This window comes from Lutra lutra, chromosome 17 (genome assembly GCF_902655055.1).
Source record: "Lutra lutra chromosome 17, mLutLut1.2, whole genome shotgun sequence".
In the NCBI taxonomy this organism is placed as follows: Eukaryota; Metazoa; Chordata; class Mammalia; order Carnivora; family Mustelidae; genus Lutra; species Lutra lutra.
In genome coordinates this window covers 18,255,461-18,280,834 of record NC_062294.1, presented here as the reverse complement: position 1 = coordinate 18,280,834, position 25,374 = coordinate 18,255,461, and the positions used below count along the sequence as shown (strand labels likewise).

The 25,374-nt window shown below is 58.5% G+C and overlaps 1 protein-coding gene across 1 annotated transcript in view; it reads right to left on the bottom strand.

Moving 5' to 3' along the window:
- Positions 1-191: 191 nt before the first annotated feature.
- ATP6V0D1 (ATPase H+ transporting V0 subunit d1) overlaps positions 192-25,374 on the bottom strand; it is a 39,227-nt gene continuing 14,044 nt past the window's right edge. Inside the window, exons 2-8 of the mRNA XM_047711967.1 lie at positions 14,729-14,900; positions 6,145-6,323; positions 4,748-4,827; positions 1,347-1,424; positions 1,027-1,203; positions 851-928; positions 192-749 (exon numbers count right to left, since the gene is read on the bottom strand). Of these exons, the coding sequence (XP_047567923.1) occupies positions 588-749; positions 851-928; positions 1,027-1,203; positions 1,347-1,424; positions 4,748-4,827; positions 6,145-6,323; positions 14,729-14,900 (926 nt within the window). The 3' untranslated portion in view covers positions 192-587. The remainder of the gene's footprint in view (positions 750-850; positions 929-1,026; positions 1,204-1,346; positions 1,425-4,747; positions 4,828-6,144; positions 6,324-14,728; positions 14,901-25,374) is intronic.

The window sequence follows — 25,374 nt, the reverse complement described above, 5'->3', positions numbered from 1 at the left end:
GGGCCAGGACCCAACTGCATAGGCCTATCGGGGCCTCCAGTGACTTCCCCGACCTTGCAGAACCTGGCTGCACAGGGAGAGGGCCAGCAAAGGAGGTTGGAAGCTTTGGTAGGGGCAGGCTCAACAAGGTGGCACCTGAGGGAAGTTGGGGTCTGGGAGAGGTACTGGGCCCGAAGGAAACAGCAGACAGCTAGGCTCAGGGCGGTTTATTGTCTCAGAGGGCAGGGCTGAGGGACAGGCTTGCAGAGTTATGCCTCAAGGACAAACTATCCTTCCTTGGGGCCAACCACAGGGGTAAGAGGAGGCTCCCACTGCCCCAGGGGTTCTCAGGAATGACCACATGCTTCTCAGACATGTCAGTGGCTGTAAACAGAGGGCTGAGGGGGCCTCCTTCCGGGGGGGGGGGTGTCCATCCTTGACAGGGGGAGCAGGTGCCCAGCCCCTTCTTAGGCCCAAGAGCCATCTCAGGTTTGGGGAAACCAAAAGTCACTAGGACAATGTGCTACCCCCAAGGGAAGGCATGTGAACCATGGGCTTTATGCCAGTGCACGCAGACACACACTTGTGGGGAGCCTCGGGCCAGGGCACTAGAAGATGGGGATATAGTTGTCGATCTTGGCGCGGTGGCGCTGGGCAATGCACTCGGCGATCCATACAATGTTGCGACACTCTTGCTCCTTGAGCTTCACAAAGGCATAGAAGATACCAAAGTGGAACTGGTTCAGGAAGGCCAGCTTGTTCAGTTTCACCTACAGACAGAGGCAGGCGTGGTGTACAGGTGGCCGTGACAGCAGCGTCAGGCCCAAGCCACCAACCTCTCCCTACGAGGGGCAGGGAAGCAGCCCCTCACCTCATGCTCGAAGAATCGGTCCTCCAGGGTCTTGTCTCCAGGGTTGCTGCCTGCGCCCTCGAAGAGCAGCTTGTACTCCTGGCCCAGGGGAGGGAAGGACAGCGTGAATGGGAGCGTGCTGTCAGCCATGGGTTGGGCATGCAGACCTGCCCATCCCCTGTAGCCAGGGCACTCACCGGGTAGTAGTCGGCTACGCTCTTCACCTGCTCATAGTCATCAGCCCGAGCCAGCTGGGCCAGGCCCTCCGGGTAGAGCCTCCCACAGTGCGGAAAGAGCTTGGCACGGTCCTCCTTGGACAGCTCTGTGTCGAACGAGTTGATGGTGATGATGAAGGCTCGTCGGTCGGCTTCAAACTGTGGGGCCGGTGTACAAGCAAGGCGAGAGGGAAGGGGAGGGAGGGAGGGAGGGAGGCAGTTGCCAGTCAGCCAGCAGGGCTTCCCCCAAGCCCAGGCTCCCAGGGACTGGCAGCTTGGGGGGAGGAGAGGGAGGCACTCACCTCCAGGATGGGGCACATGGCATCAGCCGTGGTCCCGCCCAGCAGGGTACAGAACTTGTAGAAGGACTCCAGGTAGGCCTGTGCAAAGCAGGGGGCTTGCTCAACCCAGGCAGGGAAGTGGGGCACGTGCCAGGCCTCCTCTTCCCCAGACCCTCCCCAGACCCTTGCACCGTGAGTCCAAACATCACATGTGGGCCGGGGCAGCCCCCAAGTCAGAGCCTCAGAATATCCACAAATCCCAACTGTTCATCAACTGGCCTGCTGCCTCTCTGCACCCAGGAGTGACAGAGCAATTTCTGGCCGAAGAGCGTCAGCCTCATGGTGTGCTGCCCCTTCCATGCCCTTCCACGCCCCTCCACCATCATCCCACAGGAGGCCAGGCTCAGAGAGGGGCTCGGTCCGCCCCCAGCTGTTCTGCCTGCCATTCCCCCAAAACTCCCTCCTCAGCCTCACCAAACCACATGTTGCTGGGCTTAGTGAGGGAAGGTTACTCCTGAGAGTTCACCGAGTTCACCTGGACTGGGCACCCTGGCCCCTCTTGGCCCCCCACCTCACAGAACTCCTTCTATCCCTCAGGTAGCTCCCAGGCACCGTTAAGCAGGAAGCAAACTGCCACCCCTACTCCTGCTGAGGGATGGTTACTGCCCTCACAGACGTCAGCCCTACAGTGCAATGGCTGGACACGTGGGCTGTGGTGGGAATGAGTACTTCTTGCCCAGGCAAACTGGACCTGCTGGGCACAAGGAAAGGACAGGTCATTTCAGGCCCTAGTTCCGGGCCAGCACTCACTCATAAAACCAACCAGGGACATGTCAAGGTTGGGGGCAGGGGGATGGTCTTCGGGACCCCGGGGAGCTCCCTTCACTCAGATCCTCCTGGGTCCTTTCTGGTGGCATGGTCACAGCGACTGTGGCTCCACAGGCTAGAGATGATCCTTCAGGGTTGAGGGTGAGAGCTGGGAAGCCTAGAAAGCTTTCAGCACTGAGGTCTTCCCTCCAAGGTTCGGAGACTTTTCCACCCACTACCAGCTGACTTAAGCCATAGGGTCTGCTGCCCCAAAGGGGTAAAATGAGACCTAGGAGTCCACAAGCAAAGACAAAACCTGGCCAGCTGCACTGGGCAAGCTGGGCTCAGGAGGAGGCCTGTGGTGACCACTGGGGTCAGAGGAAACAGAAGTCTAGGATAGGTCAGAGAGCCAGAATCCTGGAAGGAGAGAATGGACCCCAGCACAGCAGATCCCCAGGAATCAGAGGGCTTGGGGGGCAGAAACCTCTGCCAATCCTACCATGGCTTAGTGATAATTTAGTCCCTCTATGACTGTCCCCAGCCACTCTTCTCCTCGCGGCCAGCCAAGGTGGCTGTACTCAAATCTCCAGGCTTGTCCCAGTGGGGGGCCTGCAGCTCCAGTCTATGGGGAAGCCACCAGCCTTCCCCAGCCATACCAGTCCCTTCAGAGGCTGAGCCCAGTGTCAGGGGAGATGGTGGGACAGGCCCAAACTCTCTTCTGGAGGCAAGGGCAGCTGAAGAAACTGGCAAGACCCCAAAGGCCCAGGTACTGAGGTTCTCTCCCCACCCCCACCCTGTCCCCTGGAGCCGGCCAGCCCATGGCTGCTGCACCAGCTGCCTACAGTTCCCACCCGCCAGGTGGTTGAGGGTCCGTCTAATCTCCCATCTGTGGCCACTGGGCTGGGACATTGCCTGACGAGCTGGCGGTCCTGGCAGGGTGCCCTCAGCCTTGGATCGGTGTTTATGAGCTAGTGCCCGAGCAGCCCTCACCAGTGACTCCAGCTAGAACCAGTCAGGCCCGGTGAGGGTGTGGGTGAGGCTGGGGGGACAGCCGCACCCCTCACCCAGTCTCAGGGCAGGGATCCCGGCAGTGGGCCAGCTGGGGGCGGGCAGGAGCACTCAGATGGTGAGCGCACAGCCTCGGCTGACGGCCTGGCTTGCCTCCCTGTTAGCGGGGCAGAGCAGAGCACGTGCTGTGTGAACAGGCTGAGCGAGGTTGTGATCCAGGGCTGCTGGGGTCTAGCAAGTGGCTTCCAGCAACTGACTCTGCTTCTTGGAGCCCTCCGTTTCCTCCTCTTACCTGTGTGGATACTGATGCCCTCCTAGCACCTAAGGCAGTCCCGACGATTAAAGAAGTCGGCAATCATCCTATCTGAACCTCACCTCTCCGCTCTGTCCTCTCCACACTGCAGCCAGAGGGGACTTTCTGATGATACTCTGTCCTGTTGCGAACCTTCACGGGCTAACCCCATCCCCAGAAAATAGTTCAAACTCCAGCCTGGCACTCCAGGCCCTGGGTGACTTGATCCTGTGCCTCTCTTTTTCCAGACCTATGTCCTGCTGTCCGTCTGAAACCTGCGCTTCCACAGCAAACTGCGTGCCACTTGGCCCATGCTCCCTGCTTGCTTCTGCATGTGCTGCTCCCCGCCTACACCCCTGCAACTCACAAGCTGGCTCCTCGTCGAGCCCCACAGCCTCCCTTGCACTCGAGCCCGGACTCCTGGAGGGAGGCTGGAGGGCCTTAGCTCAGGCGGCAGCTGAGTGTTGGGCCCCTAGCTCTAACCCAGGTAGGAGAAGCCCTTCCCTGGAAAGACCCGACCAACAGATGTTCTCAGGGTTAGGTCAGCAGGGCCCTTGTCCTGGGGTCTCTTTGGCCCCCACTTCGGAGCCTGATCCATGTTCCTAGCTGCAGCCCATCAGGGGTCCTGGCACCACAGCTCCGTGCCTCACTATAGCCAGAGCCCAGTCTGTCCCAAATGTCCTTCACTGGTCCCTAGCCAGCCCCCCGCCTTGGCTCACAGCCCTGCTCCTAGCCTCTCTGGGCCAGGGCAGTGCAGACCCACGAATCCTGTGCTCACTCTGTCTCCAGGGGTCACCAACCTATGCCACAGCCTTGGGGAGGAAGCAGACAGTGGGAGCGGATGTTGGGATGTGACTCTGATTCTAGACCTAGGAACCCGAGAAGGACGTGGTGACCCAGCAACACCTGGCTGGGTCCCTCCCTCCACCCTGAGTGTCCTGTTGCCTCTGCTCAAAGCCTGTCCTTGCTGGCAACAGTCCAGGCAGGGTAAACCTAAAAGCTATGGCCTGGATGGCAGCCTGTGACCCTCCTGGCTGCAGGAGGAGCGACCATCCAGAGGCCAGCTCCAACAGGCCAAGCTATGGGGCACCAGCCACTCCTGCTGATCTTATCAGGGCCCGCTGCAGGCGCCGAGACGGAGAACCTGTTCCATGCAGCCTGCGCCCATCGCGGGAGCCAGCAAGGAAGCAGATAAGCCCCCGGGATAGGAGCCTGGTACAGCTGCGTCCTGTCCCAGCAACCCCCCAAACCACCAGCCCACCACGGCAGGGGCCCCCGCCTAGAGGCCAGTCTCTGCCACCGGCCAGGGCCCTACCTTGTAGAGCGTGTTGCGGATGATCTCAATGTTCATCTCATCCAGGTCCTGCTCTGAAATGCAGTCCTGGAAAAAGGCCGCTGGGGAAGAAAGATGTGGGGGCGAGGGTGGGCGACTGGATTCAGCCAAGGCAAGAATCCAGCTGCTGTTTCAGCCACCCCTGCAGGGCACAGGGGGCTCCTGTCACAAGCCTGACTGCCCAGGGGTTGGGGGCCTCCCAACCCAGCCTGGGCGATTGCCTTGGAAGTGGCAGAAGCAATCCTTGGGGCCATGTGCACTGACCTGAGCTTCTCCTGCATCCTTGCTCCTAAAACTGATTTATAAAGAGGCGGCCAGCCATAACATGATCTAATCGCCTCTGGGGCAGACCCAAGCTCAGACCATGCCAGAGACAGACTTGCATAAGAGGCCATGACATCCTCCTTCCTTAAGGGGCAGCTGTGGATTTGGGGCCTGATGCCCACAGATCTGCAAGCCCTGGGAGGGCCTGGGGCCCACATTTGGAAAACCAGCCTCTTTCTCTTCTAGACAAAGGATGAGCTGGGTGGGCATGCACCAGTGACCCAGAGGGCCACTGCTGGGCTGAAAGTGGGAGGCCAGAGCAGGACAGAGCCCCCTTCCCTGATGGGCCCTCAGACTCACCGGTATGTCTCTTCTTTAAAGATGAACTAGTTCAGAGTTACTGAGAGAGCCTACAGCAGATATGCCCAGCAGGTAGGGCTCAGGCCTCTTAGTACAGAAACAAGTACAGCTTAGAACCAGTGTTTTAACCTGGAGACTTCTTGGAGGTGGTGCCCTCAGGACAAGGATTGTGGCTATGAGGGCACTTGCTGCTGACAGCCTTAGTGCCTTCTCCCCAGCCTCCAAGACAGGCAGGAGCCAGCACTGCCTAGGTGGGGCCCTGCAGGAAGCTCCCAGTTCCCCTTCCTTTCTTGGCCTCTGACACGAACCCTGCATCCTGCCGGACACTGCCTGACTTGGCCCCTGGGACCTGCTCTGTGGAGGCCAGTGAAGCTATTTGCTTCCCTCCTCTGCCTCACAGGCAGCCAGCCACTCTGGCCCCACTTGGGGCCACAGGCGAGCACAGTTTGAGGGACCTGGGCCTCTCCCCTCTCCATGAAGTCAGCCCTCCTCTGCATCCTGAGAAATTGGCCAGTTTCACAAAGTTACACGCTCCGAGGCAGGCCCTGGGGGGTAGCCTGCCTGGCCCAGAAAAGCAACAGGGAAGGAGCAGAAGGCAGAGTGAGAGAATGAGAGGGAAGCAGAGGGGAAGATAAAGATAAGCAGCAGGGGGCAGGCCTCCCTTTTGGGCCCAGCATCAACCCCCCGCAAGGGGTCCACATGAACCCCATGCGGAGGCACTGCCCCCCTGCTCCCGCTCAGCCCCAGTGGCTCACCCAGGGGCGTGTCCACCAGAATGGCATTGTAGAGCTCAGCAGGTGTCTGCGCGATGTTCACAGCTTCCATCTGCTCAAAGCTGCCTAGCGGGTGGCACTTGGGCACAAGTTCGGCAATAGAGCGCTGGTGCAGCGTGCCCGTGATGAGCAGGATGACATTGTCAATCATGTAGCTGTAACTGCAGGGGGCACACAACGGCATGGAAGCCCGTCAGGGAGGAGGGTCTGCTGGTCCTAGTCCAGCACTGTGCCCTGCCCGCATCCCACACAGGTCCCTGGCTCCTCCGCGGTGATGCCACCTTGAGGACGCTGTAGGCCACCACCACTGGCTCACCTTGCTGCCCAGGTGCACCCCTATACTCCAGCGCCAGGAGTATGGGACACATGCAGCCCCTCCCTTGGCGGATGTGGCACGGATTCACGCCCCTTCAGTGGTTGGGAACAGGTAACTACCGCACGGTGTGAATAGTTCCGGCAGGGCACAAGGGGGGTGGGGTACAAGGCCAGCCTGGGGGATGAAAGAAGTAGGAGATGAAAGCATGTTCTGGGAAGAGGGAACAGTATGTGCAAAGGCCTGGAGGCATTCACCAAGTGCCCACTGCATTTGAGGAACTGAGCACAGATCAGGGTTGGCAGAAGGAGGGAAGCAGGGCAGTGCTGCTAGCGGGCTGGGGCCTGGACACTGGTAGTCCAGGCCAGCCTAAGGGTCCTGACTGAATTTCAAGTGCTAGGGACCCATGAGCAGGATGTAGGCAGGGAGTACCCAGTCCCATTAGGGTCAATCTGGCTTCTAGGTGGGGAAGGCTAGGGGTGGTTAGCAAGGAGAGGAAAGGCTGAAGGGTAGGGTGGGAAGAGGCCAGAGAAGGAGGAAAGGCCAGAAGGAGCCAGTGGGGGGGCCCCTCTGGAGGAGGGCCCCAGGTTGCGCAGAGATGGAACAGGTGGATAGCTGCCCCTGCAGCCCCACTCCAAAGGCGGAGCATGGCCTCCTCCTGAGGGCCGAGGCCTACGCCAGGTATCCAGCCAGAAGGCCTGGAGGTGGGGCTCAGGTCATCCCAGGCCGAGGCTCCCCTGGCTCTTGGCTCTCTGCTCTGAGCGCATGGGCAGCAGAGGGGGCTGTGGAGCTGGAGAGGGCGGGCGGCCCGCTTCAGACTTGGTGGCGGGGTGGGGAAGTGGGGGGTGGAGCTCTGCCACTGACCTGTAAGACAGTGCCACAAAGGAGCAGTGGTAGAGCTCCGCGCAGTCACCCATGTGGGGACAGGGTGAAGATGGGGGAAGGCCCCAGGCACAGTCAGGTGGCAATAACCACAACATTCCTGCAGCCTGTCACCAGTGAAGAACTCAGGGTACGGGGGAGTGGATGAGGCCCGGGGGGAGGGGCACCACTGAAGGGTCAGAGACGAGGTGGAGGCTGCTGCCCTCAATGGGCACTAAGCCCAGGCCTGGCCCCAGCATTTGGGCGGCCCACGGGTAGGCCCCTGTCCTGGGACAGTATTTTGAGCACTTAAGGCTGAAGCTGTCCACAGAGGTGGGCAGTGACCCTAAATACGGAGAGAATAAAGGGAAAGGGGTAGCCCAGGCCTCAGCTCAGAGGGCCAGTGATGCGGGGAGCTCCCACAAGGCCCTCCAGGAAGGTAGCAGGAGTTAAAAGTCACTATTCCTGTCCTGGCCTGACCCCCACGGCCCCTGATTGCCGCACCCTCCCCAACAACCACCCAGCCCAGCGCCCTGCTGCGACCTCTGCTCTCCTGGGCTTGGCGCCAGGCAGCTGCCCTCTCTCCGCCCCCAAACCGGCTGGGTCAGCGACAGGATGTGCACTGAGAAGAGACAGCAACCCCCTCCCCCTTCTCCAACTGAGGGCTTCAGGCCGGGCCCATGTGTAGCTACAAGCCAAGAAGCCCAAATGGCCAGCCTTCTGCCCTTGACCTGACAGAGCTGGCAGAGCAGAAGGACCGCAGAGAAAGCTCACTAGAGCTCTGTGCCTTGGCCTCCAGCCTGAGCCTGCATCCCCTCCACCCTGGACAGCATCCCTCGTTCCCAGTGCCTCCAGCATTTCATGTAGCATGGTACCACAGGGCTACCTGTCACTGCCCGCAGCCCTCTGCCTGCACTCCATCCAGCCCCACTCCAGCCATCCTGTTCCCCGAGACAGCCAAAAAAACCCCTGCCCCCACCCAGAAGATGCTTTTCTACATTCTCACAACCCTTGGACAGGGACAAGGAAAAGAACATACTTCTTAGGCCTACATTATCCTATCGATCCCACAACCACCAGCATCAGCAACGCCACTGGCCAAAGAAGTAAGAGAAAGTACAGGCACTCGGCCCTGTCACACCACCGGGCAGATGAGCTCTATGTCCCCATTTCCCGTGCCCTGGCACAACACTCACCATCTAGTCTTGTCTTTTCAGAGGGATCCCCACAAGCCAGTTTTCTCTTTCTAAACCTCCCCACTCCTTGTGTCCACAACTCAGGGTATCTGTTTTTGTCGGGGATGGGCCAGGGTCAGGGCCCAAGGGAGGAGCTGGTACTCCTCAGAGTCCTGGCTGGGACTCAGAGGAGAGTCCTGTGGGAGGACTCTACCGTCCAGCTTTGCCGTTACCCCTCCAACGATGTGGAACAGGCCAGCTATGATTCACGTTTCAGCCCTAACAGCAGATGTGGGGGCCAGTGGTAGCAGCCCCTAGCTACCCCCAGCTTCTCTCGCTAGAAGTCCTGGCGGGGACCAAGGAAAATGCTGAGCCAATTAAGGGTCACTTATGATCACATATCCCCAGCCCCCTCCAGGGCCCCATTCTAACCCAGGCGAGGCCAGCCTTGGATAATCCCATGCCAGGCCCCGCTCTTCCCTCTCCCTGAGTCAACGACAAGGTTCCTGCAGAAGCAGCCCCTGCGTTTCTCCCTAGCCCAGTGAGAGCCAGAATTGTCTTTCCTGGGAGAAAAGAGGCAGAGGAGGCCTGGTAGAGATGGTGCTGGCTAGGTTGTTTGCTTCTCCAAGGCCAAAGCCTTCAGCAAGCAGGGAAATCCTCCTCCTCCTCGCCTGGCTTCAGCAGCTGCCTCCCTGCCCCCAGAAAGCCACACCACCAGTCCTCCCCTCATTTGGCCTCAAAAAGAGAGAATGAGGTTCCAGCTGGTCAGCGTCTCCCTCCAGAGGAAGACAGCTGGGGAGTGGACAGGCGGCTGCCCGCCAGGCCAAAGAGGCCCTTGCAGAGTGGGAGTGGGGAGTCTGTATTCCTCTTCCCAGAGGCCCTCCCTCCCCCTGAGCCTTTAGGACTCAGCTTGGGCCCACAGAAGTCTCGAGTTGGGGTTTAGGAAGCCCCTTCTTCCAAGAAGTCTTCAGAGCCCCTAGCCAAGAGCAGTCCCTCTGCTGTGCCCTTTGGCGCCACCTGCTGGAGAAGCGTGGCTTGCTTCCCTGTTGTCATCTTGGCCCTGGGGGGGCACGCCCCGATGACAAGGTACCTGGGCCAGTCTGTCCATCCTAGGGCTCCCAGAAGAGGTTGCTCATAAATAGTATCTGTGCTCAATCACATCAGAGTCCTGCAGAGCCCTGCCCAGGGCAGAAAGTGAACAGAGATATCAAGTTCTGGCCTCAGTACACTACCAGTCAAGCCTCAGTTTCCCCTCTGCCATCAGGATAAGTGAAGTGCAGCCCACAGCAGAACTGGTGAGGCCCCCAACTTATCATTAAAATCCTGACCCTCCCCAGAGGTGCAGCTGGGTCTTCCCGCTTGACCTAAGCCTTCTGGGCCTGGAAGTGCTCCTGTGGGCTCTCCCTCAGTCTCCAGAAAAGAGTGTCACTGCTGGCTCTCCCTAAAGGCAGGAGCCAGATCAATTGCAGGACCCAGAAACCATGGTAGGTCTAGACCCCCAGCCTGCACAGACCCTGCTGGGACCCAAAAACAGTGGTTGTGGAAAGAGAGGGCTAAAGGGCCAGGATAGGGAGGCCTAAGGTAACCTGATACCTCTGTGGCCCATGGTGCAAAATGTTCTGGGGAGAATGGCAGGTATGCTGAAAGGCCCACTGGGAACTTGAAGCCACTGTCCTGGGACAAAGCCTCCATCCAGCTATCCAGTGCGGCCACCAGTGCTGGTGGCACTGAAGTCCCTAGTACATAAGAAAGATTGGATCTCACCTCTCCCTCAATGGTGCAGCTTACCATACCCAGGCTCTGCCAATGGGTACCTGGCTGCTCCTCAGGGGGGACGGCACCCTCCAGGGAGGCTCACTCATCTAAAGACAAAAGCCTCTGAGGCCCACCTGAGACTCCCCAGAGACCAGACTCACCTCCCAAAAGCAAATCCCCCAGCTATCCTTTCAGGGCCCATTCTCCTATGGGAAGCCATCATGGAATGGCCCAGATCAAGATTCCCCCCCACCCCATGCCAAAAAAACCCTGAAAGAGGCTCCATCCCAAGTCACAAAGCAAGTTAATTTCTGGGCCTGGAAAGGACCCTTGGTACAGTGACATATTACCTTTATTGCCATGAAGCTGAGCTAAATCATTTCAAGACCAGGTGACTGACTAGAGCCTACTTCACAGATTCTCACTAGCTCAAGGCCTGTCTGTCCCACACCAGGCTGCTGCTGCTCTCACCACCCATTCTTCTGAACAGCCTCTCTAACCCCACCTGATCCTGGAGTCCTCTTAGTGCTGGGAAACCTCCTGTGACCCCGGATCCATGTGTAGCAGCTGCCCACAAGCCTGTCCAGGAGCTGTCTGCACCACCACTGGCGCCCATCCCACTGCATTCATCCGCCCCCCTCCCTCCTGGAGCCAGGCCTAGCCCAGAGCTGATAGCGGTCATGTGTGCTGGCTGAAGGCTGGCTGGGCTCTACAAAACCACTGGATGCTGTCTTTCACCATGGGAGGGCAGAAAAGGCCTTGACCACCTCCTTTTTGCACACCTTCAGTGACAAGGAACCCATCACCTCCTGGGGAAATCCTGGTCCAGCCATCCAGGGAGAACTGAGTGGATCTCTCGTGGTGGTCCCAACCTCCACCCCAGCTGGGCCACCTCTGTCTGTGGGAAGCGATGGCACTGTTCCGTCAAGTACTCACGCTCAGGACAGAGCCACTAACAGATGCCTCCCCTCCCTGGGAGAGCCACACTGTCCTCTCTGGTTACATTCCTCTGGATAGCCCTAGGATTTGAGACTCCATGCTCCAGCTGCTCAGGACATACACGGTTCCCGCGGGCCAGAAGCCCCCTTCCTCCAATTATTCCTTTAAATACCTTCCCCTCAGCCACATAGCCACCTCCTCAGAAAAGCCAGGTGTGAGTTCCCAGTCTGGAGGAGCTGTGCTGGACGGGCCCTGGCTCCAATGGAAGGGGCCCCTTCTTGCCACAACATGGTGGAATGACCCAGAAAGGAAGAAGTAGAGGAGGTGGAGTGGAGGACAAGAGCAGACGGGGAGGCAGGAGTGAAATGGCAGAGATGCCGTGAGAGGGAAGAGACTGCTGGAGGGTGAGAGGGCCGCGGCTCCCGATGAGGCCCGGAAACCCTGCCACATAAAGGTCAGCGGTGACCTCGGTCAGGACCCTGTGGTGAGTGATGGGAGGGCTGGAAGCAGACTGGAGACATGGGATGGGCAGGCATGGGGGCAGGGCTGAGAGGACAGATAGTGAGTGTAAAAGCCGAGGCCCCAGGAGATGGGTTTTTAACGCTGTGAGAGATCTGTGCTTTTTCAGGTGCTGATGGGAAGACTCTGGAAGGGGAAGGTGGCTGTACAGACAAGTGAGTACAGGTAAGTGGCCACTCAGGGTCCAGGGGGTGGGGTGAGGGCACTCAGGACTCTGGAAGAAGGATCCAAGAGAAGAGGGAGCCTCTGCCTTTGAATCAGGGTTGGGGACACAGATGTGGTGCCGGGAGGTGACTGGTTTCTACCATCTCCATGGAGGAGGAAGGTGGGCCATCTGCCCAGAGAGAAGGCTGGGGGCAGGACGGGGTGTGTTAAAGATGGTGAGGTGCTCTCCCAACCTGGTGGGGGGCTGCAGGGTGCTGGGTAGGGAAGGCATACAGCTGGCTGGGCAAAGACAAGCCAAGGCCAGCTGTGCTGGTGAGCAGCATGTCCGCTGGGCAGCAGGGATCACCGCCCAAGGCCGGCTTCCCCAGCTTTGCTCCAGGCTGTGGAGGTGGGGGAGGGCGCCTCCAGGCTGGAGGCTGCTGGGATTCCTCCAGGGCTGGGGGGCTGCCAGCCAGGGCGGGACCAGAAGACGGGCGGCCAAGAGAGCTGCGGATGCTGGCAGAAGAGTGCTCAAATGATGGACCAGGGAACCTCAGCTGGGGAGGGAGGAAAATGAAGACAGAAGGGGCAGCAGGGGAAGCAGCAAGGCCCAGTGTCCTGCTGAGTCCGGAACCCGCGTCCCACAAGGGACTGAGAGTGGGCTGGAGGGCCTGAAGACTGTGGGTAGGGGGGGGGACCTGACTCAGCGACTCTGGGGTGGAATGGTTCCAGCAGTGACACGGCCTTGGGTAGCCACCGGTGGGGGCGGCTAAAGTGGAGAGCAGAGGAGCGGGTCACTGGAGATGACGAGGTCATGGAACGAGCAGCCACAGGCTCAGACAGGCTGACACGTGGCTGCTGAGCTCTTCCTGAGTAAGGGCAGGAGTGAGGAGACGGGAAAACTTAAGCCACGATCACCCATGAATGGAAGGGGCGGGGAAGTGACGGCCTGCCACACAATAGCGCTTGGCTGCTTTAAGCACACTTGGTGCTCGCAGCCAACCTCCAGCAAAGAGCTGGCGGCTGTGCGGGCTCAGTCACGCTCAGAGCCCTCTCCGGTTTCATGGCCTGGCAGGCTGCAACCAGGCCTCTAAGGGTACCAAGAAAGGCCAGGAGCTAGCTGCACAGGCAGGTGGCCAAGTGGGCAGTGGGATGGATGACAACTGCCCTCTGACCACTGGCGTGGGTCAGGCCTCCTTCGGCCAGCCTAGCTGGCAAGGCCAGAACACCATCAGGAAGCTGAAAGAGCCTTGTGCAAACAAGGTGAAGGCTGTGCTTTGGCAATAAATCCATTGCTTCCTGGTATGTCCCCAGCTCTGGCCTTGGAGCAAGGGATATGCAAGCCCAAGCGAGGGGTTGACTGGCACATGGGATGCTCCGGCGTGACCCCCAACTCAGCAACACAAGACGTGCCCCATCTCTGGCCTCCTGCCCCAGAAGGACCATGTAGCCTGTACCTTGACCAAAGCCAGGGAGGTGTAATTACAGGCCCAGCCAGGATAGCAAGGAGGCCCCCAGAAAGGAGGCCTGTGGCCAGGAAAGAGGCTGCTTCCCAGCCTCGGCAGGTTCCCTGAGCCCTTCAGGGTTCCCAGTCTGTGGTGTCCACCCAAGGGGGGAGCCCTTCTGGCTGCCACCCCTCCTTGAGCAAGTGGATCTTGAATAAGTGGCTGCTCTTTGTCAGGGGTGGGAAATAGGACAGGCAGGAAGCACCAAGGTGGGCAGGTGTGCCAGGTCCCAAGGAAGAGAGTAGGAGCACCAAAATCAGGGAATGGTCAAAGCTCGACAGTACCCAGAACAGTATATGGAAATGCTTCCCCACAACATGCATTTGCTCCACTAACACAGAGCACACTCATTTAAACTAGCCACAAATCTCACCTCTGGGGCCACCTCTTTGTTCACCAGGCCCTGGCTCATGGCTCATGGGATATCCTGGCAGAAGGAGCATCTCTATCTCCCTGTTTCTTTCTTTCTTTCTTTTTTTAAAAGATTTTATTTATTTATTTGACAGACAAAGAACACAAGTAGGCAGAGAGGCAGGCAGAGAAAGAGAGGGGGAGCCTGTGGGGCTCGATCCCAGGACCCTGAGATCATGACCTGAGCCGAAGGCAGAGGCTTTAACCCACTGAGCCACCCACGCACCCCTCTATCTCTCTGTTTCCACTGGCAAGCAGACATACCTGGCTCAACCAAGTGCCCCCACCCCCCACCTGCAGGTCTCAGTGGCCTTTCCTCTGCTCAGCTTCTCCAGGGATTCAGTGGAAGCAAGGCTACACCCACGGGATAGACAGTGGAAAAACCAGGCAGTCAAGGGTCATAAGCATGGGGACCTGGGGAACTGGGAAAGGCTGCCAGGTGTTCAGCCTTCCCCTTCTCCCTAAGACCCAAGGCCATGGACAGAGAAGATAGAGAATGGGCCTCAGCCTAGACGGGGCCAGAGGGCCTGAATCGTCCATTTCAAGGACCTGGCTCTCCAGAGCTCTGCCCATCCCCTTAATCCTGATCCACCAGGATGGGAAGTGGGGACCTAGCGAGTATTCAGTGGGGATGCTATAGGGTGAGGCAGGAGAAGTGCTCCCATCATCCCTGGTCTCCCCACCTCAATCTCTTTAATGCCAGGGTTACAGGGAAAAGGGCTTTCTAACACTACAGTATGGAACACCGTTGCCTGCCCTCCAGATTCCCAGGCAGCAGTGAAGTGGCTGGTGGCAGCCTAGAGGCCCAGGGCTGCCCAATGACCAGCCCGGTCACACAGCCCAGGAAGACTGCTGGCAGCTGGCCTGAGCCCATGCTAGGCCAGCTGCGGCAGGTGCAGCTATCCTGCCCAGTGGGAGGGGAAGGCCCTGTAGGGTACACTTACGTAATGAAGTCCAGGAAGCTGGCGAGTGGCTCATAGGCGTGGTTCCTCATGTGGCGGAACTCCACCACCATCTTCTCCTTAAGCCGGTCATCAATAACTGACACCGTCAGCGGTGAGGCCTCGTTGGCCAGGAAGTTGCCGTAGTCAGTGCTCTGCAGGTGCAGCTTTAGGTCTGAAAGCCAAGGCAGGGGGTGCAGGGGTGAATGCTGGCCAGGCTGAGCCTCCCCAGGATGCCAAGACCCCATCCCCACCCAGACTCTAGGCCCCAGTCACTCCCCTGGAGTTGTGACCTGCTGCTACCCTGACCTCCCGTCCCCACCTTCAACTCCCTTTTGGCCCAGGGCCTATTCTGGGGCAGTCAGGCCACGGCTCCAGAGATATCCCAGACCCTTGGGCCCCAGAGTCCAAGCACAAGTAGCACAACTGTGCCTCCAAATGACAAGAAGCCCTGGGAAACCCCAACAACCCAAGTTGCTATTCAAAACCCATTGCCTTTGAGGCCCTTCTGTATGGTGGGCTCTGGGATGGCCTTAATCTAGAGCAGGCAAAGATGCGGGTCCTGCCCTCCAGAGCCTCAGGGCTAGAAAAGCAAGTCAACACACCCCGGGCAGAAACAATCCTATAAAATAAAGTAGGCAGGAGTAGAGTGGACAGCGAGATAGGACTGAGAGGATGAGAAAACATGCCAGGCTAGGCCACAGAAAAGGGCAGGGACAGGAACATACAAAGGCCAACAGCCAACAGGATAGACTGAGTGACAAGTGACCTGGAGGGCAAGTGAGTACCATGGCGGGTAAGGAGGATGATGCTGGGAGGGAAGACTGGCCTTGCTATAGGAGTGGCTAGAGACAGACAGGCCAATACTCCAAGCTCTTCTGAACAATTAGGGACGGGGCCAGGGAAAAAGGGACGAGAGGACAAGCAGTAGGGCCCCAGTTGGGAAGGTCAGGTGAGAACCAGTAGGATCATAGCAACAACCTAACAACTGTCTGGCTTTTGCCTTTGTCCCCACCACCACCCCCTCCCCATGCAGTCTATTCTCCACCAGCAGCCAGACTGATCGTGACACAAGGCAGAGCACGTCACTCGTCTGCATGTCCTCACATAAGGGCCTTCCCTGTCCCTCTGCCTAGATGTCTCCTCAGACATCCCCTCTTCAAAGACCTCTCACCCTGTCCTTCACTTGTGCTGCCCCTCTTTGTAACACTTGTTCCACTCATCACAGGACCCGTGATAGCAGGTATCTGAGGTCATGGCAGTGTCCTAGGGCCTAGAACAGAGTATGTTCTGGTCTATTTTCATGCTCAATAAATAACTGGGGAATGGACAAAAGTCTGGGGGGAGTGTTGGTGAGGACAGCAGGTGGGTTTAATCCTGGATTTTGAGATGGGGGACACTGCAGCAGTGACAGCAGTACCAAGGACAGTGGCTGGGAAGGTACCCGTGCGTGCGTGCATATATGAAGGCCCAACAGCCAGCCAAGGCTGGCTTCTGCTGTAAGGGACGCCATGTTTTCTGTCCCCTGGAGAGGTTGCCCAGGGGAGGACAAAAAGGGTCACAGTCGTGAACATTTCCACGAGCCCCCCGATCAAGCTTCCCTGAGTCTGTGGGCCTGGAGGGCCATGCTAGCCAGGGCTGCTTCGAAGGAAGGCTTACTGTGGCACCTAATCCCCCATGAGGCCCCTAACCCTGCACCCCATCTAGAGAAGAACATTCCCAGCCTGGAGTGAGGAGTGCTAAAGGAGAGACGAAAGAATATGTGCGAGGGAGGTGAGAGGGAGGGAGGGGCGCGCACACCCCTGGGTGAAATGCCTTCTCCCTGCAACTCTGCGAGGCACCGGGATGGCCACCAGTGTTCATGTCTCCTATGGCTCCCAAGACCTCACCGAGTGCACTTTGACCTCGTGAGGCCTACAGGAGGCCTTCACCATCTGCTCCTCTTGCCATTGCCCTGCCACTCACACCTCCTTCTCTTCACAGCCACGCAAAAGTGGGACAGAACCGACGGCAACGCGGGGCGGGAAGAACAACCAGCCCCCTGCTCTACACCACGGACCTTACTGCCTTTGGCTGAACAGGTACACACACTCTGGTGTCCTCACCCCAGGCCATCTGCCATGAGTCCCTGCCCTGGGTTCCATTCTTCCTCATCCCTATCATGGTCTGGCCAAGGCCCACCTATGCTTAGAATAAGGTATGGGTGACAGAAGGTGTTTTGCCTAGTGGCACTCAAATTGTTGCAATGCTTTATTACCCATTTGGCTATCAAAGGAAAATTCTTAACCGGAACTAATGGTTAGAACTGATGGCTGCTGGAAGAGTATATCACCATGTTTTCCTGCCACTAGTAATGGGCTTTATGTGCCAGATTTTAACCAACTCGACCCTAGAAAAAGCACACAATTCTTTTTAAAAGAAACTTGGTTTACTTGCACACAACTGATAAGTTTTGAGAGATCATTAATGTCCTCAAAGTGGTTTCTGTGGGTATGAAACAGTGAGAATATGAACTGATCCCTCTTATTATAGTACTGAAGTTAATTCCACTTAATTTATCAAGTCATATTTGTGCCTTGATTCTATATACTTGTATCTCTCATACATTGTGAGGCTTGAAAGACAGAGTGAGCAGGGGGTTCCGGCCAGGGCACAGCGGGTGTTCAAATCCCCACCAGGGGAAGCTGCAGAGTGGACAGCAGCTGGAAGCCGGGGCTGGAATGTAGTGTTCTGGGTCAGACTGTCTACTGCGGTAGCTGCCAGACCAAACCTGTTCGTTGATCCACTCAGCCACTGCAGACAGCAGAGAACCCATCGCAGGCCCGATAAGATTCCTTCTCCTCCAGCTCACAGCTGGGCGTGGAGGCCAGGCCAGATGTACAGGGCAAAACTCAGTCCCCTTAGCAGGGCCCCTCATGCCAGTGACCCCACTATTCTCGGCGACAGCAAGTCCAGGCCCAGGCCCCAGGCCAGCCTTCTGCCTCCTACCCTCCAAAGCACCGTGGATTGGGCTGCTGGAGGCTTCCCTAAATGCTGTCCCCCTGGCCTCGGCTCTCCCGCAGTGTGCCCTGCCTCTGCCTTTCTGAACAGGGCATCTCTTCGCTGGGAAGGCATGCTCAACAGCTTCTGCACTGCCAAGTACCGTCTCTGCCCTCCAGCTCCCACGGACTCTCTGTCCATCACACTGGCCAAGTGGGGGTCAGCATCCCAACACCAGGGGAAACCCAGGCCCACCCTAACTGGAAACAGAGGGGTCCCTGCGGTGTACTCAGCCCCGTGCCAGGGCAACCTGTGTGCTGGACCTCCCAGCCATGCCTGTTTCACAGACTTAGAAAACATCAATCTGAGGGAACATGAAACTTATCCAGAGTCCTAGTCAGGTGTACAGGGGCCGGGATATGGACCAAACCTGGTGAATTCTGCCATCTCCAATTCTGGCCTCCCCTTCCTCCCCACCCTGTACATCCTTGAGCACATTCTCCCATGGCCGTTAGCCCAGGGTGGGCCTTTCAGTTATGGACCCAACCACCTAGACAGACTCTAGTCCCAGAAGAGCTGGCAGGGGGCAGAGGAGTGAGAGTAGCCAGGGCATGCCCTGTCCATGACCTTGGAGGCAGCCTAAACACTCGCTGCCCACCTGACATCATGCCTCAGCAAGCCTCTCTTGTCTCACCTGTGACTACGTGTATTCCTAGAGAAGCCAGGAACATGTACGTGTGTGAGGGGGGCAAAGCTGAGGGGTGGGCTCTTCTTTGCATGCTCCCACCCGTGGGGCTCAGCACAGGCCTGACAGCAAACCCCCCTGTGACTTGGCCGCTGCGTTCTGCTGACGCTGCATCTGGGGAAGCCACGGCTCCCAGCACTGCTGGAGCACAGACGGCTGGGTGGTTTCTGCTGGCTTTTGTCAGATCCGAGCAAGCCCGGGAGACTCTACTGAGAATCCTGCCCAAGGCCCAAGGAGTCTTTCTTACCAGGAAACTCATTTTTAAAGGCCCCCAGGGATGATGTCAAAGGGCCGTTCCAGACCACTTTCCCTGGCCAAGCCCTGTGTCTCCCTGCGACCCAGGGAGAGGGGACAGCCTGCCAGCCATGAGGGCGACTTGGAGGCAGGCAGGCTAGCTGATCCCTTTGCGTGGACCACACAGGGCTTCTGAACCAGTTCTGACCCTGTTTGAGCAAACTGGTGCCTAGGACCAGTTATAGGCAGCCCCAAGCCCTTTAGACTGTCCTCAGGGCTGGGAGGAAGCCTGCTAGAACAGCCCCGGTACCCCCCCCCGGCCTCCTCCCCTGCCCCCCTAGCAGCTTCCTGCTCCCTCTGAGGGATGCAGAGGAGGGGGGTGTGACTGGGGGTGGGATCTAAACGCAGAAGGAGAGGCCTGGAACTTGTTGAGAACATCGTGGGAGACCCGGCCACCCAGCCCTGGCCCAGCCCCCAAGGGCAGCCAAGGACGCCAGGGGCTCTGGGAAGGCAGGGGCTAGTTCTGCTCTGCGCTTTGAGCTCAGCAGCCTGACAGCCTCGGTGACAGCCCCTGAGAGCCCCAGACGTGCCTGGGCTGAGGCATGAGCAGTGTTCTGGTTAGCACACACTCAGGGGACCGCTCTGGTCTACCCACAAGCCCAGCTGTCTACCCCAAATCCTCCCATCCGTGGCCCAGCACCAGGAATGTCTGGCCAGCTTGGGAGCTCTCATAGCAAAAGACTTCCTCAGAGGCGGATTTCTCATGTCCAAGAGGATGCTGCTGCTATCAGGAAGTTCTCTCTGCAGTCTGACCTAAACCCCTCCTCAGAGGAAGCCCACCAACTCAGTTTCCCAGTGCCTCCAGCCTCCCGCTGAGGGCTCTGGGCTTGCTTCCCAGCACCCCTCCCCCAACCCAGGACCTTCCCTACCTCCTCTGCTTCCTAGGGTCACTAGTCCCAATATTACAGTGACTCTCCCCACAACTCCCATCTTCCGGTGCCACTCAGGCCTCCTTGCTACCACAGTGCCCTTTCGTTGGCCTCCTGCCCCACGTTTCGGCTCCCTGCTCCCAAGTCTAGTCTCACACCATCACTAGAGTAAAGTCGTCCACCTCCAGGGTGTTGTTGTCACCTTTACCCAGCGGCCTCTGTGGCCCCGGAGCTCGAGGCCTGCCTCCTCCCCACAGTCTGTGAGGTCCCACGCCCTCCACCCTAGCACCACCTCAGCCTTAGTTGGCAACTCTCTGCTCTGCTGGTCCCATGCTCTCTCTAGGGCGACCTGCCTATGAAATCTGGCTCAAGCAAGTGCTTCAGGGAAGTCTACCCGATGCCCCAGGGGAAAAGCCCCAGAAGTGCAGGAAATGGGGCTGCTTCCTCAGCCAGAGAGGCCTCTGCCCTCCCTGTTCCATGGGCCCCCACTGTCTGCCTTGAGTTTGCCCATGGCAAAGATCACTGGCTCCTGCAGGCTTCTGTAAAGCTCTCTGAAGGCCCCGGCAGGCTGCAGCCCCCACCCACACTGCACGGCGCTCCTGCCAGGCTCACCGGGTACACCAGAATCGAGCTGGCTCCACGGCTTCCCCTGCCTCTTCACCACCTGCCCCCCCACCGCCTCCCCCTCAGCCCACGCCTTCAAGGCCAGGACCCCTCAGCAGCAGAGCCCTGGCCTCAGCCGGCACCTCGGATTACCAATCAGCCCCTGATTAGCAAGAGGGCTTGGGGACGCCTGGCCCAACCAGCACTCTCCTCTCTGGGTGGGACAAAGTGTGGGCTTGGCAGCCAGTCCCAGCCAGGCTTTGAGAGGTGGCAGCTGGGCAGCCCTATTCCCCATCCACTTCCTGAAACCCTTCCCAGATCCTGCCAGCGCCGAGAGTGATCTTTCAGGCCCTCCAGGACTCCCAGGGGCAGGCAGCACGTGGCCCTTCCAGCCCCTGAGCCCCGGGAGCTCCTCCCCAAGGGCCCCAGGGAGACAGGAAGGGAGGGTCTTGGCCTGTGCCAGGAGGTTGGGCCCACACTGCCCCAGGGGCCCAGCAGGCACAGAGGCAGCTCCTGGCACAGTACACTAGGCGGGGCGGCCCCCTGCTCTAGACTCACCCATGGCCTCATGGCCCACGGAGGGGTCCTGCTGGCCAGCTGGCCACGGCACAGTGTGAGAGGACAGTGTGTTCCCAGACTTCACTTCTGCTTTTCCAGAGGTCACTCAACGATGCTCTCCTGGGGAGCTCAGGGGTTTTCAGGAATTGAGGCCCACTGAGTAAAACCAGATGTGCAAATCTGCTCCCTGGAGCCCAGCATGCCCACCCTGCCACTCCCTTCAAGGCTGGTGGGGCCCCTTGGAGCTTGTCACACCACGCCGCTGCACCCAGGTGAGGGGTCTCCTCTGAAGACACTGAACTGGCTTCTGCCTCCAGTGCTTGCTCTGCCCCAGAGGCTCTCTAAAGCTGCAACTTCCAGGGGTTCCAAGCAGGCAAACTCAGACAGATGGACAGATATGGACAGATGGCCAGGCTGGTGGCCCAACGGAGCCACAGCCCCGCCTCAGCAAATGTGCTATGCCTGAACCTCCTCCCCAGGCTCTGGGGGTGGCTGGGACCTCTCTTCATATCAGCTCCAAAGCAGATGTGTGCACTGGCTGGCTCTGCAGGGTCAGAGCACCGCATCTGGAACTCCCAGTGTGGGAGCCACAGCACGGAAACCGTTAACCCTGGTGTACCTGCAGCATAGACTAAGCATCATTTTCACCCCCAGACCTCTGTCAGGGCCCAACACAGGCCCCCTGTGAACCTCACATAACACCAACCAACTAACCCTGAGTTCCAGCTCATCCTGTCAAATGCTCCCTCAGGTGCCGCCTGCCAACCCCCTTCTAGAACCTCCTCACTGCCCACCCCTCCAATTGAGATGCCCCTGGTCTCCTGCCCTGGCCAGCACAGATCAACCTATCATCCATCAGCCGGAGCGTGCCTCAGCCCCTCCCCCTGCCCCACTCTGCAGCCCAATTTTGCCAGATCACTGGTTTTGGACATTGTTCCTTAGGTGTCTGAGTGGGGCAGTGGAGTGAGAACCTGAGCTTTGGAGCCACAGTGAGCGGGCTCCAAATCCTACCTCACAGCTTGGCTCTGAGCAGCTCGTGCCCGTGGATCCCTCTAGACCCAGGGATCTCCTGGCTGGTCACCGGGAGAAAGGCTGTGCGGTGCCAGCCTTCCAGGGCACCGGTGACAGACATTGAGCAGAGGCAGTGCTAGAACTGAGCATAGTACACCACAGTCCATCTCTCTGGGCAGAGAGGATCCCACCCGGAGCTTCTTAACCAAGCCCCTCAGCGCCAGTCAGGTGGGATACGTTCTCAACCCTAGCCTAGTCCTCAGGCAGCCCTACTCGGTACTCTGAAGGGTGCCCCTACCCTTCTCCCCCATGGTCTGTCCCGACCCTTTCCATCTGGCATGTCCTCCTCCTTACTGTACAAGGCGTGGGGGGCCTTGCGCAGCAGGAGCTTGCAAACACAGTCTGCTATCTCCTAGGCTCAACATCTGGGCCTCCTGTTGCCAAGCCTATGTCCCGCTTCACCTACAGGCAAGATACTACAGAGCTTTGGGCAGCCCCGCGGACACAGACAGAGGCTAGGACCCAAGCCGGCACCACCCCACCACACCCTGAGCTGCTGTCCTGGGGGCCCAGGGAGCAGGCAGGAGGTGGCCCGGCCAAGGGCAGCTCCTGCTCTGTGGGAAGCCCCCAGGCTGGCGGGCCAGCAGTCTCGGGAAGAACCTGGAGTCCGCTGCTGGCATGGCCACATGCAAGTTACTGGGTTTCAGCCGGCGTGCGGCAGAGCGCCTGCAGGGAGAGGACAGAGAGTTCTCCTTCCTTGGTCCCTGGACCAGCATTTTGTTTCATGCTGGAGGCCTTTCAGTGAGGTGATGCATTTGCAGCGGGGGATGGGGCTGATCCACAGAGGAGGTCTGGCTGGCACCGGGGCCCATAGCACTACTTGCCAGCATACCAGATACAGGGATCAAATGGGAGTGTCACTCTCCACGTCCTGGAGGCAGCAGGGTGTCCAACCCAGGTTTACTCCCCTTCTCTCTGCTCTGAGACAGGTGACAGGTGATGACAGAGACACATTTAATTGCCCTAATGCTCTCAGGAACACCTCGTTCCTGTCGCTAGGAGAATGAAAGCATCCCTCCTATCCCATGAGGAAGTCAACCTATCCGACAGTCAGAAAGGTGCCAGGCAGGCGACAGTCCCTGTGCCAAAGGGAGGGGCAGAACTGGTTACTGCTGCACCCAGGGCAAGTTCCAAGAAACTCTCCTCTGACTGAGCGGAGATCCGCCTGGATATCCCCTCACCAGAACATCCCCACCCAGCCCCTAAGGCTCCATGGGATGGCCTGGCCCAGGAGACACGGGGCTTAGAAGGCAGCTTCCCTGTGTTTCCCTGCCACAGCCCAGCCTGAGAACCAAGCTGCCCAGCCTCGCCCTGGGTGGCGGGGGCCACACCTCAGCTGCTGCCCTGCACTTTGACCTTGAGCCAGGTCTTTCTTGCCACCACAGTTGCAGAACCCGGAGGTGGGAGTGGATGTGGGGCTGCAAGAAAGAGCTTTTCATTTCACTGAAGCTGTGAAGTTTGCCTGGGTGCGAGTGAGAGAGGTAAAGAGGGCCGACACAGCCGGGTGCCAGGCAGCCCATACAGGGCCAGCTGTGGCGGGGGGGCCTGCTCAGATGCCGGCCCACGCCCATGTCTGCTTCTCGGGCCCACCCGCCTGCAAGGCCGAGCCAGCCCTCCAGCCCTTGATGCTGGGCTTCTGTTCTACACGAAGAGACCTCTGGAGGAAGGACAAGAGGGAAAGCTGGAGCTCACCTGGATGAGGAAAGGGTAGTTTTAGGACCCCCAGCGGCTACTGTTCACGGTGAGATTAAGCCAGGTCGGGCCTGATCCTGGCTGGAGCACGCTGCCAGCTCCACAGGCCTCAAGCCAAAGCTATGGAAATACTCATTTTGCTTAGAATTGGGCCCTATGGCTGGGCTCACTGGATCAAGTCTCATTTGGGGTTATGTCCATGCTGCTTTTAACACAAAGCCTCATTTACTGCAGCATATAGAAACTGGACTGAACAGCCCAGGCCAGAAGCAGAGTTGACGCATCCCATACCCATGACCAGCAGAGCCCAGAGGCTCGGGCCAGGCAGGAAGTGGGAGGAGCAGTAAGCATCCAGGCTGATCCTGTATAGTACCCTCAGACCCCTTTACGCAGCCTGCTCAAGGGCCTGGCAGGACGCTTACAGGGGAAGCCCGACTTGGGGCATGCCCGACTGAGCATGATCAGTTCTGTGGACTTGGGCCAGCCCCTGGGATAGGTGGTCACCCACTCAGGGAGCCTCACAGCAGAGGCTAGATCCCAGTGATGGAAGCCAATGGAGAAGACGGGTGACAGTGAGACATGGAGTATGAGCCAGGCCTGAAGGGTAATATCCCAGGACCCTCACTTCCCCCAGGTCTTGTCACATGGTATCTGCCTTGGAGCCTAAAGAGGTTAAGTGGGTGGAGAGGATGGGTGAGCTGCGAGCCACGCCCCGGCTGCTTAGGACTCTGTGCTAGGTCCTGTGCATGTGGTGCAGCTCTTCTGTATTCCTCGACTCCCAACCCTTTAATCTCTAAGCCGGATACCATGTGGCAAGGCCTGGGGGAACGGTGAGGGGCCTCCAAAGCAAGGTCTCTTTCATCTGACCCCCACTCCCTGAATCAGGGGCCAGGCACACAGAAGCATAGTTCAGGCATCCTTCAGTGAACATATGCAGGGATAAGAAGGAAACAAGCAAAGACTGTAAGCTGACTGGATAGGAGGAGCCAACACAGCTGTCAGGAGATTGTAAGCAAGCCCTTGACCCTCACCTGGACCCAATCTCCCAGGTAAAATAAGAGGGTTGGATAAAGCTACCTCCAGGAGTCTGGCTGGCTCTGACGTTCTCTACCCTGGTCAGGCCTCAGTCACACTACCTCTCCACAACTCAGCCCCTAAGGGCCACTCCAGGGCTCAGGGTGAGTCTAGAGGCCTGGGTACCCATGGAGCAACCTCGGCAGAACTGACAGCAGGTGCAGGGGAGGCCCTGGCTTGTGGAGCCTCTGAGCAGCCAGCAGATCAAGGGAAGTCAAGAAAGGCTGAGTTGCAACAGTGAGGACACCAAGATAATTCCTCAGAGGGGAAAGCCCCATCCATCAGCCACTTGCAAAGCCTCAGCTGAGGTTAAGGCCTGAAAAAAACCACTGCCTGAGTAGCCAAGGAGAGACAAGGTCTGGGCAAGTGCCCAGGGCCAGGCCAGAGTTGGCCAGGAAAGCAGCGTCCAGCACCCAGTCAGGGCTGTTCCTCCACATACCCTTTTTCCCTGCCACAATCTGCCCGCTGCTCTTCAGGACCACTCAAGTTCCTAGGGGGGCAGCCCCAGTCCAGGCCCTCAAGCTACAGGGTGCTGGATGCAGACAGGCAGAGCGCATGTCAGGCTACAGAAAAGCAGCCACACCTACTAAGTGGCCCTTCAGAGTCTTGATCTTCCGGCCTCTAAAACAGGAGGAAGGCCAGTGCAGAACAGATTAGAAAAGAAAAAAAAAAAAAAAAAAAAAATCTGCTAAGTTTAAGTGTTAGATGAGGGAAGGTCAACGGAAAGGTCCCCCAAATTGGGGTGCAGAGTAGAAGAGAAGATT